This window comes from Pristiophorus japonicus, chromosome 1 (genome assembly GCF_044704955.1).
Source record: "Pristiophorus japonicus isolate sPriJap1 chromosome 1, sPriJap1.hap1, whole genome shotgun sequence".
Taxonomy (NCBI): Eukaryota; Metazoa; Chordata; class Chondrichthyes; family Pristiophoridae; genus Pristiophorus; species Pristiophorus japonicus.
The window spans coordinates 153988907-154005233 of record NC_091977.1 but is presented as its reverse complement, the minus strand read 5'-3'; the positions used below and the strand labels follow the sequence as shown (position 1 = coordinate 154005233).

General features: G+C 45.0%; 1 protein-coding gene across 3 annotated transcripts in view; it reads left to right on the top strand.

Moving 5' to 3' along the window:
- fer (fer (fps/fes related) tyrosine kinase) overlaps positions 1-16327 on the top strand; it is a 450038-nt gene that overhangs the window by 327389 nt on the left and 106322 nt on the right. For all 3 annotated transcript variants that reach the window (XM_070884132.1, XM_070884127.1, XM_070884121.1), the window contains one exon: positions 3642-3765. In XM_070884132.1, coding sequence (XP_070740233.1) covers positions 3642-3765 — 124 coding nt within the window. The remainder of the gene's footprint in view (positions 1-3641; positions 3766-16327) is intronic.

Here is a 16327-nt window from a genome sequence, read left to right as displayed (position 1 = left end):
TTTATCTTCTGCAGTAACCTTTTGTGTGGCACCTTATCGAATGCCTTTTGGAAATCTAAATACACCACATCCATCGGTACACCTCTATCCACCATGCTCGTTATATCCTCAAAGAATTCCAGTAAGTTAGTTAAACATGATTTCCCTTTCATGAATCCATGCTGCGTCTGCTTGATTGCACTATTCCTATCCAGATGTCCCGCTATTTCTTCCTTAATGATAGTTTCAAGCATTTTCCCCACTACAGATGTTAAACTAACCGGCCTATAGTTACCTGCCTTTTGCCTGCCCCCTTTTTTAAACAGAGGCGTTACATTAGCTGCTTTCCAATCCGCTGGTACCTCCCCAGAGTCCAGAGGATTTTGGTATATTATAACAAATGCATCTGTTATAACTTCCGCCATCTCTTTTAATACCCTGGGATGTATTTCATCAGGACCAGGGGACTTGTCCACCTTCAGTCCCATTAGTCTGTCCAGCACTACCTCCCGAGTGATAGTGATCATCTCGAGGTCCTCCCTTCCCACGTTCCTATGACCAGCAATTTTTGGCATGGATTTTGTGTCTTCCACTGTGAAGACGGAAGCAAAATAATTGTTTAAGGTCTCAGCCATTTCCACATTTCCCATTATTAAATCCCCCTTTTCATCTTCTAAGGGACCAACATTTACTTTAGTCACTCTTTTCCGTTTTATATATCTGTAAAAGCTTTTACTATCTGTTTTTATGTTTTGCGCAAGTTTACCTTCGTAATCTATCTTCCCTTTCTTTATTGCTTTTTTAGTCATTCTTTGCTGTTGCTTAAAATTTTCCCAATCCTCTAGTTTCCCACTAACCTTGGCCACCTTATACGCATTGGTCTTTGATTTGATACTTTCCTTCATTTCCTTGGTTATGCACGGCTGGTTATCTCTTCTCTTGCCGCCCTTCTTTTTCACTGGAATATATTTTTGTTGCGCATTATGAAAGAGCTCCTTAAAAGTCCTCCACTGTTCCTCAATTGTGCCACCGTTTAGTCCTTGTTTCCAGTCTACTTTAGCCAACTCTGCCCTCATCCCACTGTAGTCCCCTTTGTTTAAGCATAGTACGCTCATTTCTGACACAACTTCCTCATCCTCAATCTGTATTACAAATTCAACCATATTGTGATCACTCATTCCGAGAGAATCTTTTACGAGGAGATCGTTTATTTTTCCTGTCTTGTTACACAGGGCCAGATCCAAAATGGCTTGCTCCCTTGTAGGCTCTGTTACATACTGTTCTAAGAAACAATCCCGTATGCATTCTATGAATTCCTCCTCCAGGCTACCCCCTGCGATTTGATTTGACCAATCGATATGTAGGTTAAAATCCCCCATATATCCGATTCCCACTTGGAAGTTACCATTGAATCTGTTTCCACCACCCTTTCAGCCAGTGCATTCCAGATCATAACAATTCGCTGCGTTAAAAAAAAAATTCTCAACTCCCCTCTGGTTCTTTGGCCAATTACCTTAAATCTATGTCCTCTCTTACTGACTCTCCTGCCAGTGGCAACAGTTTCTCCTTATTCATTACATCAAAACCTTTCATAATTTTGAACATTTCTATTAAGTCTCTCTTTAACCTTCTCTGCTCTAATGAGAATAATCCCAGCTTTTCTAGTTTCTCCAATTAGCTGAAGTCCCTCAGTCCTGGTACCGTTCTAGTAAATCTTCTCCAAGGCCTTGACATCCTTCCTAAAGTATGCCCAGAATTAATCACAATACTCCAGCTGAGGTCTGCATTATCAAATGCATTTGCGCACTGACCCAGCAACAGAGTTCTAATTAAAGGTAAATTTGATGGACATGTGTGGTAGCTGCACTGTTATAGAAACAGGAGCTGGCCATTCAGTCCCTCGAGCCTGTTCCACCATTTAATTTGATCGTGGCTGTTCTCTGCTGTTGTACTGTTTTCACATATATGCTCTTGCAGTAGGGTAATTGAATCATTAGCAGGAACAGGAACCATGGTAAATTTTTCTCCTTAACCTAGAGGTACTGTGGCCAATTGTCGCAGTTAACTTGCTGCCCAAGTTAAATTCAGCTAACTGACATCAGGAAAACTTTAAATTGTTTCGGCGGCTACATCAAGTTGTCAACTAACGTGCATAATTCCGAGTAACAGTTTAGCATCTTGGTCTGTATGACCGAGCGACTTAATTGAAAAATTTTCAAGCTGTCAGGACAGCTTAACCAAGCATATATTCTAACCACATGTATTTTTGTTGTGTTATTAGAGAAGCTTTAATTTCCTTATATTAACACTGTGAATGTATGGTTAATAGATGGGCATAGTATTCAACACTCATGATGGTTAAATTGTCAAACTATTTTTATTTAAATTGTCTCTGAATAGTATTGACACAGGTAGGAGAAGTAAAGCTAAGTAATTTAACAATGCTCTTAAGAATTTTTTTATTGTTTTCTTGAACAAATTGTAGTAAATTGAATTGTGAAAGAATGACACTTGAAAATGATTCCCAACAATGCCTATAAATATACACTAGTTAGAGGATGCATAAATTGTTCTGGCTTATTTCTTGGAGAGTACTCTCCTTGCCGAAACAATTTAATCTTTTCTTGACCTTGTTTTATTTTATATGTGGTTAGAATCAGACTTCAGAATTATAAGCATTGATATTAAGCCGCTGCACGACGGGTGGGAGAGGATTGGAGGTGGTGGTCTAAAGAGCGGGGAACGCGATCCCAACCCTCTACGCACGTGGGGCATCCGAGTGTCCCGCTTTGGAGAGGTGGGACACTTAATTAACATTTTTAAATCAAGCTCCCATGGTGCAATTGGGAACCCGATTTAAAATTTACTGTTGCTGCACGGCTTTCTCAGAGGTGGGGAAACTCAGCAGTGAAACAAAGGTGGGAAATGCCGGCTCCACAAGGTAAGTGCACTGCGGAACTCTCTGGCATCCCAATTACCAGTGTCTGTCCCCAAAGGTCCCCAATGCAGGCTCCTTCCGCTGCCAACCAGGCTATCCATTTGGCCCCATGCCTGACAGGAAACACAGCTAAACAATGGTAATTAGCTCCTGCCGTTCACATCCCTTGGTTTTGTCAGGTTCTTCGGACATTTTTGGTCTTATCTGCACCCTGCCTGTAAATATCGGGGTCGTAGTTTTAGCTACCTGTGGAATTATTTTTTAGAATGAAGGCAGCTTACTGACCACCTTTTTAAAAAAAAAAATTAAAAATGTATTTCCCTTACTGGGTACTGAATCAGGCCACTGTCCTTATTGGGAAGACACTACTACCCTTTTATTAAATAGGAAGTAAGACTTTCTTGAAAGTATAGTGTGCCTGATAGAAATTGTTGCTTTTCATGGTGTGCACTCCAGAAGAAAGTTAACGATGTCTAGTTGTATGTAAAACAAGGCACCTTTTAAGAGAGAGGCCCAGTCTATAGAAGTTTCTGCCTGTGTTACCTGGATATAAAACAAGAATTGATGACTAGTGCAGAAGATCTGAAATGTCCAGATTTACTCTTTAGCATGACCGCATTATTTGTGATAATTTCTGTGTAAAACTTCATAAATATGTGGTTTATTGCTTTCTAAAACCCCTTAAATTGATAGGATATTGCCACATATTTTGTTTTCTGTCTAGGTGGTGATTTCCTTTCATTTTTAAGGAAGAAGAAAGATGAGTTGAAAATGAAACAGCTCGTGAAGATGTCTTTGGATGCTGCTGCTGGTATGGCTTACCTTGAAGGGAAAAACTGTATTCACAGGTAAGGAAACAATTCCCACTCCCATCTATTACAGCTTTCTAATTTCAGGTAGTTTTATTCCCAGAAAAGGTTTGGGGATATGGGAATACTGTCAAACTTCTGTTTTCCAAAATATTGTATTTTATGACGCTGATTACATACAGATCGATACGGCACTGTGACCTCTGAATCTCCCCACTGTGTTATTCAAATTTTGCTCTGTTACTTTTTGCCAGCAAGGAGGCAAAGAGGTTTGTTTTTTTGATTGCCTAGGCTTCTTGCAGATACAGCAATCAGAATAGGTCATTTAAAGGGATAATGTATGTAATGTAAAGCGCTTTTTCACACAGATATTAGCTTTTTTTATTTGTTAGGAAGAAAAATGGAAATCTCCACTTGTTCTTAATTTAATGTGATACTGTATTAAAAAAAATGTTGAAAGGTGCGTCAGCAGGACTTTCGGATTTTGTTCCCAGTAAAACTTCCCTTTAACCTTGTGTTCAAAGTCTCTCCATCATGCACAGACAGATAAAATGTGGAGGCAATTCCAAATATAATGGTAACAAAAAAATATAATCGTTCGTGAAAATTTTGCCTCAACCTCAATCCTGTATTAATTGTTGTCATGCAAGAATTGTGTTAATATGCTGGGAATACCTTACCTCTGTAGCTTGAGATCAGGTGATTTTAACTTCTGGGCTCTATGATGGAATAAGCGAGAAGCAAGACAAAATAAGTAAGCTTGATGAGATTTAAATGAATTAAGTAATTTTGCCTCATGAAGATATCCAATTTGTAGGTGAGTTGCTACAGGTTCAAAGCACAAAAAATAATATAACCTGGATATAATGTAGATGTTGGGTACCCCGTCGATAATCTGTTACTGTGTGCATTCTCACAACACTGTGTAAAGAACTTTTTGGGGATTCACTTTTATCTGGCTTAATTCTAATTCCAAGATTATGACCACCACCTTTTGGATTCCCTAATAAATTTGAAAACTCTTTCCCTGTAACATTGTCCATTTCCTTCTTTATTTTAATCATCAGCTTATCCTTTACTTCCCTATTTTACAAAATGCAACACACGTTTATCCAGTCTCTCATCATAGCTGGTTCCTTTATTCCAGATATAATCCTGGTGAATGTTTGCTGGACTCAGTCCAAGGCCAGTGTATCCTTCCTGATGTCGGGTGTATAAAACTGAGCACATATTTCCAAATTAGATCATGATCAGCACTCAGTATAATTGCAGTAGCACTTCCATGCTTTTAATTTCTTGTGGCAAAATATAATTAGCCATTTGACTACTTTTATGTTTGAGCTAAGTTTATTTTTTACTTACCCAGTCCATACCCATTTTTCTGCACTCCTACTGCTTCCCTATTTAGACTGTATTTTTATGTCCCAAGTATATACTTTGTTGCACTAAACTGCATCTGCTATTGCTCCATCCAAACTTGCAAATATTTGTTCCTTTCTCAATTCACTATAACTATTTAGGTATAGGAGATGCAGAGAGTAATTTTCACCTTCACTGGATGTTAAACCAATGGGATAGATCATCTGTCCATTATAGAACCTTCCCGATTTTCATCTCCATTGATTTCAGTGGAAGAGAAAAGCTGACATTTTCTATAAAGGGCAGCCAATCTACAAAACCAGTTTTACACCCAGGTAGCAAGCTGAAATTTACCCCCACAATATCATCTGCTTACTTGGATTCTCCCCTCTATTTCCAAATCTAGATTATTTAGTTATTTTTGTTACTGGCAATTGGACTAAAAGACTCGGTCCCCAACACTGATTCCTGGAGGGCAGCATGGGGCCAATAATATGATGTCATGCACCCAATTCTCTAAAGCACCTCGCATACCCATTCTGTGGAAAATGGGCCTGAGACTTAAAGGTTGTACATTAGGATAAATAGGCCCCTGAGCTGAATATAAATGAGGTGTGTCCAACCCGTTATGTGGTTAGAACACCTGAGCAGAGCTCGATTTGGAACAGGCACTAAAAGGGTGGCTACCATAGAAGCTTTTCTAAAAAGAAAAATCTGACGACCCTGCTCATTATTCTCCCAGTATCAATGCTCCCTTGCCCAGTGCTTCCTTATTGCCCAGAGCCCCCTGCCTCCATGCCAAGAAAATGCCAGGTACACACTGGGCAGACTTAGGTCAGGGGCTTTTCACTGGCCACTGACAACCACCACAAGCATGTTGTGAGACACTGTCTGGAGCACCAGTAAATTATTGAAATGGTCATTATCTGGTGAGATGAGTGCATTTGTATACAGGCGCATATTGTGCTGGCCCAGGTGATGCATTGCTCAAGCTGTATCGTTGGCCCCCGTTTGTTATTGCTTGCTAATCTAAGAATATATCTCTTATCCAAACTGTCAGTCTCCTACCACCCAAGGAATTTCCTGTTCACTCCAATTCTGCACACATTTATTCTAGCTAATAATCTCTGATGTGGAATCTTCTCCAATGCATTCTGAAAATTCTTATGAGTAACATTTATTGACTGTCATCTATATACCACCTCAATGACAATTGGGTTAGTCAGACATGACCTATTTCTCATAAAACCATACTGACTCTCAAATAATTTACCAAATGCTCCCTTACACTATGCCTGATCATAAATTTAATGATTTAACCACTGCAGACAAGCTCCCTGGCTTTTGCCTTTTCTCTTGCTACCCTTTTTCAATTGTGGTGTGATGTTTACTACCATTGCTGAATCTAGTGAATTTTGCAAGATTATGACTAATTTAGTTATTAACCCAAATGATTTATTTTGCTAATAAAAAGTTAATAACTATGTACATGTTATTTATTCATGAGACCTAAATTATTAAAAAAAAACAAGGGGAGGGGAAAAACGCTGTAGATTGCATTAAATTAGCTAAATTAAAAACAAATGTACGTGAACAACAGGGAATTATTCTTCAAATTACCACTTTACTTTCTCCTCACATCTGGTTAAAACTCTCCTATTTAAATTAGCCAGAATTTGCAGTTTTAATGACAGTGAAACTATCAGTGCTCGCCATCATTACTGTGTAAAACTGACAGCAACTTCTGGTGTCTGCACATGCGCAGTTAAACGCAGAAATCCGGAGGTTTCTGTCGATGATATCCTGCTTCTCCACAGGGTGCGCTGTTGCAATCTTTGCAGATGCAATCAACACAGAATCAGTGATTTGACGTGAACTTCAACTTTTACGCACTATTCTCGCTGTAAAAAGCCATTCAAAAAGTTAAGCCTTGTTGAATGAGGTATAACTGAGTTTTTAACAATGTACTAAGTCATAATTACTGCTGGCCCTGAAAAAATAATTTTTTAAGCATGGAGTGTCATTCCCTCCATTCCATGATAAAAACTCCAGGGATTTTTAAATAATAAAAATTAATTTTTATATTTTTTTTAAAGTTTGATATTTCATCTACCTTAATTTCATATTATGTCCCAATTTTTATTTTGCTTTCTGTAAAATGATTAAAATGTGAATGATGTGTGCTTTTTACTTCCTGGTGCTTTCTGTGAGAATGTTAAAATGTGATAGGCTGCTCAGTTTGCTTGATGATTTCACTGATCCTGGATGTTATAAATAGTGCCACGTCGGAATGGGGGACATCGACGCCACAGAGCTCGTTAAATCTTTGTTGCCAGCTTTCTTCCCAAGATCAATAGCGAGTGCATCCCTTCGTCGCTGACCGCAAAATCTGGGCCATTATAATCAAAAAAAATCACATGGAGCTATGAAGTACAACATTCAGTGTCTGTTGTCACGATTGCCATATGTGTAACCACAGTAATTGGTGAGGTGGTCATAGTGTAAAGCTCAGGAGAAAAATATTGAAATCAAACCATTGGGGATGACCTCCATTTTGGTAGCTTTGGGTTTCATATGATGATATATACACTGTTTTCATTTTCATGTCCAAATAACGTGGTAGTGTGAAACTATTTCCTGCAGATGTGAGTTGATGAAGACTATTCAGCTCCATTGCTAAGAAAAAGACTTGCAAATATATCTTGCAATAACACCAACATTTAAAAAAAAAAGTTTGCATTGCTCAACTATGTGCAGTTGAAATACAAATTTAACTCTGCCAGCCCAACAGTAACAGCGTGGGCAGTTTAAAATAGCCCAGGAGACGAACCCGTCGACGTCCCTCTCTCTTCTTGCAGTCTTCCATTTTAACCTGCTCACCTGAGCAGATGGGAAAGACACCCACTGGAAACCAGCTGGGTCTTTCTTTAAATATGCAGATCATAAGAAGATAAGAAATAGGAGCAGGAGCAGGCCATTTGGCCCCTCGAGCCTGCTCCGCCATTTAATAAGATCATGGCTGATCTGATCATAGACTCAGCTCCACTTCTCTGTCCGCTCCCTTATCGCTCAAAAATCTGTCTATCTCTGCCTTAAATATATTCAATGACCCAACCTCCACAGCTCTCTGGGGCAGAGAATTCCACAGATTTACAACCCAAATCGGGTTCTGATGATGTCAACGGGGCATGACTACTATTTTCACAGCCTGTATGAGAACATCTCCGCGGGTCGGGGTTTCAAAAAGAGCTGGAGCAGCAGTTCCTTCACCATCGTGGGCCACCCCGACCTGTGTGAGAACATCTCCGCAGGTTGGGGCTTCAAAAAGAGCTGTAGCATGCCACTTAAGATTCCAGTGCGAGCTGACACAAATGTGCGACGGCTTCGAGGTGGGTGACTGGGTGACGTCATCGGGACTCCGGTCGCTGATTGGAGCGTGGACAGGAACATCGGTTGGGCCCTGGTACAGCAAAGGAGTGGGAAAGTCGTGGCGAACTTGCGATGAGTGATCGGGGTGGAGGAGCGATGAGGGATCGTGGCTGAGATTTGGTGGGTGATCGTGGCAGAGGTTCTGCGAATGTTTGGTGCGGAGGTGCGGCAGGAGATCGTGGCGGAGGTACGGCGTGTGTTTTTGTGGCGGAGGAGAGGAGAAAAATTGTGACAGAGGTGCGGCGAATGAGGGTACGGGACCCAGAAGAGCCGAGGGCCCGGGGCAGCACAGGCCAGCCCGCACTTCGATATGTGTGCGCACTAGATCCATGCAGCAGAGCAGGTCTCCAGTCATCCTGGTTAACCCTTGCCACTGGATAAAGGCCTAGCTCTGTCAAGCCCGTGTGGTGGCAAATGTTCAACGGTCACCACACATTTTTTTTTAAATCCACGCACAGGCATCTTCCACACCCTCATTTGGAGTTCCAAGACTGGAACATCGGGTCCTTCATTGAAACATCTCTGAACTCATGTGGAAGCAAGTCATCCTCATTCGATGGACTGCCTATGATGATGACTATTTTAACCAGTAACCTGGGCAGAAAAGACGTGGCTTACCCACCATGTAAACCTAGCGAGAAGAGTTGGGGCCAGAAGAGGCCCAAACAAGTATGCGATTGAATTTTTTTTTTACTTTCCTTGTGGGGACAGGAGGACTAGGAATGCTCCTTGGGGCCCAACAATGAAAGTTTAGACCCCCTCCTGTCCTGGTTGGCCTCCCCTCCCCCAGATCGCAATACCCACGACACCACTTCCTCACAACTTAACGGAGTCGCTGCAGGTAGCCACCTGCCGCCAGACATTCTGCCTGTAATGGGTAGCCGGAGCGGGTTGACCACTTATTTGAGGCTGGGAAAGTTAGCGGCCGGGAATAGTTTGCGTTTTAGTCGTTAAATTTGGGCATCTGGCTCCTGCGTCAGGGGGCACAGTGCTAAGGGAGGTGTTGTTCACCTCTCTTGGCGCAAGGATGGGAAACGCCCGAGCTGAAGAGCCGGGCTGGGGAAACCTTAAAAAAAACCACAAAAACATTCCCAAAACATTGCCCACGCTACCACAATCCAAATCGCTAAAAAAATTTAAAAGAAAAAACAATCACACTTACCTTGGGTGTCCATTACCTTCCTCTCCGCCGACTGGATGGTTGGACCGCACTGATTTCCCAAGCAGTCATTGCGGGCGCACTTATGAGCGGATGGGTCGGGCAGGAGCTCAGTCTCGCGCCAGTGTCTCAGCCAGGGGCGTTGCACACCGGGCGCAGCTCTTTCGGGCGGTGCTGCTCCGCGCTGCCGCAAAACCGGACCCAAGGATCCTGAGCACAGAAGACAGGAAAATCCAGCCCCATAACTTTATTTAAGATACATGCAGGTGAATGAGGTTATCATTTCTAATCTGCATCCATCTTTAATATTCTGAGTACAATCTTCTGTTATTCACATCCACTAAATTGGACGTTTAATGTCATTTAATTTCATACTAATAAGTGCACCTATCCGACAAACTATTTCTGAATGACAAAAAAAATGTAAGATTGTAACATAGACATGGCTCTCTGAATGTTCTATATATCTATGTCGTATTGACGAAAGTGGCTTCCCAGGTAAATTAAAACAGGAGACTTGAATTTTAAACATTACTTTGGCCCATGCAAAAAAATCAGAGGCATACAAATGAAGTCTTATGCCCTTGTACGGCAGCCAAGTAAACCAATGATGTTCATTAAAGTGAGCATCTGTCAGATAGTTTATCATACCATCTATCTATTACATGCTTCCACTCTGCCTCGTCTCCTTGTGGATCCCAATGTCTCAAAGCAGATTTTATTTATTTGGAGATATGTGTTCCTGACACTAGGCTTCTATTATGGAATTGTTAATAGAATTTTGGGGAAGATGACATGAAAATGTAATACTATGAATGCATCGTGAAAATGGAATAATATAATTGATTTGTTAAATAAGGAAGGAAAAGATCACACTGGTGGGTGAACACTGCCATTGAATTTGGATCTCAGTAATGTGTCGGTATAATTGAATCAATTAGATTTGGAAAGGAATTTAACTTTTAATTAATTGACTGAGACAACGAGAAAATACGAAAGGTTAGAATAGTCAATGAATAAGCCCATTGGTGAATTTGAAATGGGTTTGTGAATGGGACCCAAGTTTGGCCTTCTGTGCATTCTGCGATTAATTGGTAGGGTATGGGATTGCAGCACAAATTTCCCACTTTAAATATCTGGCATTGAAAATTGGTAGAAAATCATAGTGAAAAAATTCAACGTTCTTGAAAATGTAATTTTAAACAAGGTCAATAAATATTAATTCAGATGGTGCATTTGGGAAATTTGTCAACAAAGAGGGGTCGAAAACTGCGACTGAGTCACCCTCTACTAATCTACTAATGTAATTCTGTGGAGTTGGTTATAGGTCAAAATGTCTTAATGATTTGTAATGGGTTACCTCCTTATTTGCTCAACACTTCAAACTAGAAAATATTTGCCGTTACTATTGTTGAAAAGAAGTACTCCTCCAAGCCTTTTGTAGTAACTAAAACATTGGAAGATAACCAGCGAGATTTGTAGAATGTGCGCTTTTGAAGCACAAGTATCAATAAAATGAGAAATGTCTGTTACCCCTCCGCAACGCAACTTTACCCCCCACGTGTTGACGAGGTTCTTCCACACCACTCCCAGCTTCGGACATGAAGTCAACTGCAGTCACATCAGCCACATTCCGCCCCTCCACCCATTGAGCAAGCGTATTTTTAAACTTAACTGATTAAGTCCTTTGCAGAACTTACCCGACTAGCATTCCAGTGACGTCTACGTTGTACTGCTCATTACCGTCTTCATGATCCCCATATGTGATATACTCTGTGCAACCCCTCTTTCACTATTTGAAGGGGCAGCTTCTCGAGTTCTGACTGCACTTCAGTCCCATGCTCCTGATCTTTGGGCACCCAGTGCGGTGGGGAGCAGGCAGGTCGAAGGGCCTCCTCGTGGGATTGCTCCTGGGCCTGGCCAAGGTCGCCATTAACAGGTCCAGGCAGCGGGCGGTCGAGGGGGTCATTCAGCTGAGGCTGCCTGCCTCTCTTCTGTGGCTACATTCCTGCCCGGGTGTCTCTGGAGATGGAGTACGCTTGAGGCCTTCTGCAACTGGCATCATCACAAACGAGAACAACATTTTTATTTGATTTATTAAGGTTCCTTTAAACATTTTTTGTTAATTTAAAGGTTTATTGGTTGTTGACTTAATTGCCGGTATTTAAAAAGAGTTACGATATAGTCTGTGTCAACCACCCTGAGCAGGATTCTGCTTCCACCCCAATTGATAAAGTCTTTAGCAACCAAAATCTTACCAACTAAGGTAATTGTACTTTAACAAGGTGTGAACAGCTAATTGAAACCGCTTGAAGACCCAGCTTTAGCTGAAATCAGCAGAATCTTTTAAATTGATCAGTACGGAGTCGTCGTCTTTCATATAGCAGGAGCAAAGCAAATCAAATCTCAATATCTCAGTCAGATATCCAGGCCAAAGCATCCGGTGTAACAGCATGGATATCATGTAGGCTGCCTGAAAATTTCCTCTGAGGGCATTTGTAATATATGCACCTGTGAGTATGCTCACAGGTTTATAGAGCTATTGAAAGCTGGAAGGCATCCGGACCGCCATGCGGGAGCTGTGTGTTTTATACCAGGAACTTATCAGGGTCTGGAACAAAGTCGCCACCAAGCACAGTTCTCTCCATCTGGGGTGGTGGTTGTCCTTCGGGAGCTGCTGCTCAGGAATCCGTACCTCCATGAGCGTGGTTTTAGGTGGCAGGCGGACGAGAGGGCTGTGTTTGGCAAGGTGACCAGGGTCAGGGACCTGCTGGATGGCGGAGGAGCGGGCTGGATGGCACTGGAAGAGCTGGCACGGCGCCTATCCTGGGCCGAAACCCGGCACGCGGTCAGTGTCATCGAGTCGCTAAAAACAGCACTGGGCCTCGATTCCTCTAGGTGCGTCGAGAAGGCTCAAGCACCTGGAGTGATCCTGTCCGAACTGATCCCATCCGGACAGAATCCCTCATCGGCGCCAAGCCCCGAAACCTCCCTCAGGTGCCGGCACCTCACAACTTGAGCCTCCTCCTGGAAATCCCCTCCATGCCTTTCAGTTCAGCGCGGATGGGATTCCAAGTTGCTCTTTCACACTCTCTCTTTGTCATCCTCGTCTGCCGTCCAGATATGCCATGGCGCACCATCTTGCCGTCCGGAGAAGGCAGGGGTCCCCAATGGAGTGCTCTCTACATGGGAGTCCTCCCTTTATTTATTGGGGACTTGGCCTGGAGGGTGTTGCACAGAGCAGTCCCGTGCAATCGGTTTTTAAATCGGTTCACGGACTCCCAGGCTGCCTGTAATTTCTTCGGTCTGGAAGAGTCCGTGTTCCATGTTTATGTGGAGTGTGTCAGGTTGCAGCCCCTGTTCCAATATTTGAAGGGGCTGCTCCTCAAATTCTGGTTGGACTTCAGTTCCATGCTCCTGATCTTTAGACATCCTGTACGGAGGGGAGCGGGCAGGTCAGAAGGCCTCCTTGTTGGAGTGCTCCTGGGCATGATCAAGGTGGCCATTAACCGGTGCGGGTGGTCGAGAGGGTTGTTCAGCCTGACTGCCTGCCTCTCTTCTGCGGTTACGTTCAAACCAGGGTGTCTCTGGAGATGGAGCAAGTGGTGTCCACCGGTTCGCTCGCAGCCTTCCGCAAGAGGTGGGCACCAGAAAGACTGGAGTGCATCATCACCCCTGGCAACCAAATTTTAATTTGATCCAATAATATAAAATGTTTAATTGGTTTAATTTGTCAGTTTTAGTGTCCCTTTTAAGGGGGGGGCACTTGATTTATAGTTTTCACCAAAATAGTATGGAGCTGTTGAGTTGGGAGTGGCTTAGTCAGTCACGTGATGTTCACAAGACTCAATAAAACCCCAGCCAGTTGGGTTCAGGGAATCCATGATGAGGCAGGTGGTTCTGAGCCTTGTGGATGAACTGTAATGTGTATTGTGATTGTTAAACCTTTGCAATTAAGAACTGGTTTGTTTATTAGCAATGTGTTGCTTTGATTCTTAAGTAAAGAACCCATGAAGCAATACAGTACAGTGTTCAGTGATGTGCTCCAGGGTCTGATTTAGGAGCTCCACAGTAAGCATGATGGAGATGCATTAATCTTCCATCGATGGAGAAGGTAGCAGCATCGATGATGACCAGTTCTGAGGTGGTTGATGGTTGTCCACTGTTTGCAAGGAAGGTTTGATCCTTCAGGTTGTACTGTGGGGTCCTCTATAAGGAATCCATTCCATATAAGAAATACGGCACCTCGAGCCTGCTCTTCCAAGCATTTTGCTGTCAGTCATCAAGGCTGAGGGAGATCGTTGGAGGGCTTTGTCGACGGTCCAAAATGGCCGCCTAGATTTTAGACGGGTTGCTGATAGGTTGTTCAATTCGGCCTGGATCAGCATGTCTTTGCTGGTGTAGCGGTTGTTTCTTTTGGAGACTGCATATTCACGGCATCGGTGTGGTGGTGTGATGTTTGCAAGCAAGGCGTTGGTGTTGATAAAAGCATACCGGTGATAATAATTCTCATAGTAGAATTCAGCTGGACGTCAATAGATTTGACATGCGGACTTGATTGCCATGTTGGAGAGCAGTACTCCGCTGTAGAATACACCAGGGCAAGTGCTGCCATATGGAGGGTTTGTCTGTTCCCCATTTGGATCCGGCGAGTTTCTGGATCAAGGTGTCCCTACTCTTCAGTTTTTTCCAAAGGTTCGGGAGATACTGTCTATATGACAGGGTGCAATCAAGCGCGACTCCTAAATAGGAGGGGTCTTTGGCATAGTTTACTTCTGCGCCGCAAAAGGAGACTTGGTTTGCTTGATGGGTGTTGAGGTGGAATGTCGAGGTGACGGTCTTTTGCAGGTTTGGCCGAAGTCAGTATTGGCGGAAATAGGCCTCCATTCTCTGTAAATCATTGGTCAGGGTCTCCTCGGTGAAGGACAGATTCATGTTTTGTGTGGCCAAATTAATGTCATCATCGTATACGAACTTGCAGGACTCTGTTTCGGGCAGGTCACTTGTGTCAACGTTGAATAACATGGGTGCTGGGACAGAACCTGTGGGAATCTGTTGTTTAGTGTCCTATATCTGCTCTTTTGGGTGCCAGTGTACACAAGGAAGTGTCAGTTGCTAAGCATGGCATTGAGAAGATGGATCATCGTTCTGCAGGGTAAAATGATGGAGAGCTTGAAAAGCAGTCCATGCTTCCATATTGTGACATATGCCGCTGACAAGTCCACGAGTGCCATGGTGCCCTTAAGCTGGTGCTGGAAGCCTGCTTCGATGTGCGTTGTTACAGCTACTATTTAGTCGCAGCAGTTACGGCTGCTCCAGAAGCCCTGCTTGATCTTTAGGGATGGTTGGCTCAGTGGGCCCAAGTTTCGGGCCGTGCCTAAAATGGCGCAGCCCGGACCTGGACGCTCGTTTTTCGCGCCACAAAGTGCGCCTAAAAAAAACTCACCGATTCTCTGGTTCCCTGCAGGTCCTCTGGAGCTGAGTGCGGCGCAGCACAAGCTGTGGGGGGCGGAGCCAGGTCCCTGCGGTGAAAACAGTGCCGGGACCTCTGCGCATGTGCAGTGGCTCCAGGCGCCCAAAACTGTGTGGGAGGGGCCCGAAGCACGCAACCACTAGCTCTGGCCGAATGGCCTCACTGGGGCTGCGTGCTTAAGGCTCACCTCCCACCCGACCCGACCCGACCCGACTTGACTCCCGCTCCCCAGACTGGACCCCACCCGACTCCCATTCTTTCCCGCCCGCCCCGGCGACCCGACCTCAGCTCCCCTCCGCCCCCCGGCGACCCAACCCGACCTCCGATCCCCCCCTCACCCCCACCCCCCCCCGACCCGACCTCCGCGACTCTCCTCCTCCCCCCCCCCCCCCGAGACTCTCCTCCTCCCCACCACCCCCCCCCCCCCGAGACTCTTCCCCCCTCCGCGACTCTCTTTCCCCTCCCCGATCTCCGCGACCCCCCCCCCCCCCCCAACCGATCTCTGCAAGCCCCAACCTGGACCGGAGACCCGCGCCACCGATCTGTAAATCCAGCCCGAAGTCTTGGGCTCGGCCGTTCAGCCTCCTCCCCTCCTCTCTCCTCCCCGCCCTCAACTCTCCTCCACTCTCCTCCCCCCCTCCACTCTCCTCTCCCCACCCCCTCCACTCTCCTCTTCCCCCCCCCCCCCCCATCCACTCTCCTCTCCCCCCCCCCTCCACTCTCCCCACCCCCTCCACTCTCCTCTCCCCACCCCCTCCACTCTCCTCTTCCCCCCCCCCCCCATCCACTCTCCTCTCCCCCCCCCCATCCACTCTCCTCTCCCCCCCCCCTCCACTCTCCTCTCCCCCCCCGTCCACTCTCCTTCCCACCCCCCCTCCACTCTCCTCTCCCACCCACCCCCCCTCCACTCTCCTCTCCCCACCCCCCCTCCACTCTCCTCTCCCCCCCCCTCCACTCTCCTCTCCCCCCCTCCACTCTCCTCCCCCCCCCTCCACTCTCCTCCCCCCCCCTCCACTCTCCTCCCCCCCCTCCACTCTCCTTCCCCCCCTCCACTCTCTCCTTCCCCCCCTCCGCTCTCTCCTTCCCCCCCTCCACTCTCTCCTTCCCCCCCCTCCACTCTCTCCTTCCCCCCCCTCCACTCTCTCCTTCCCCCCCTCCACTCTCTCCTTCCCCCCCTCCAC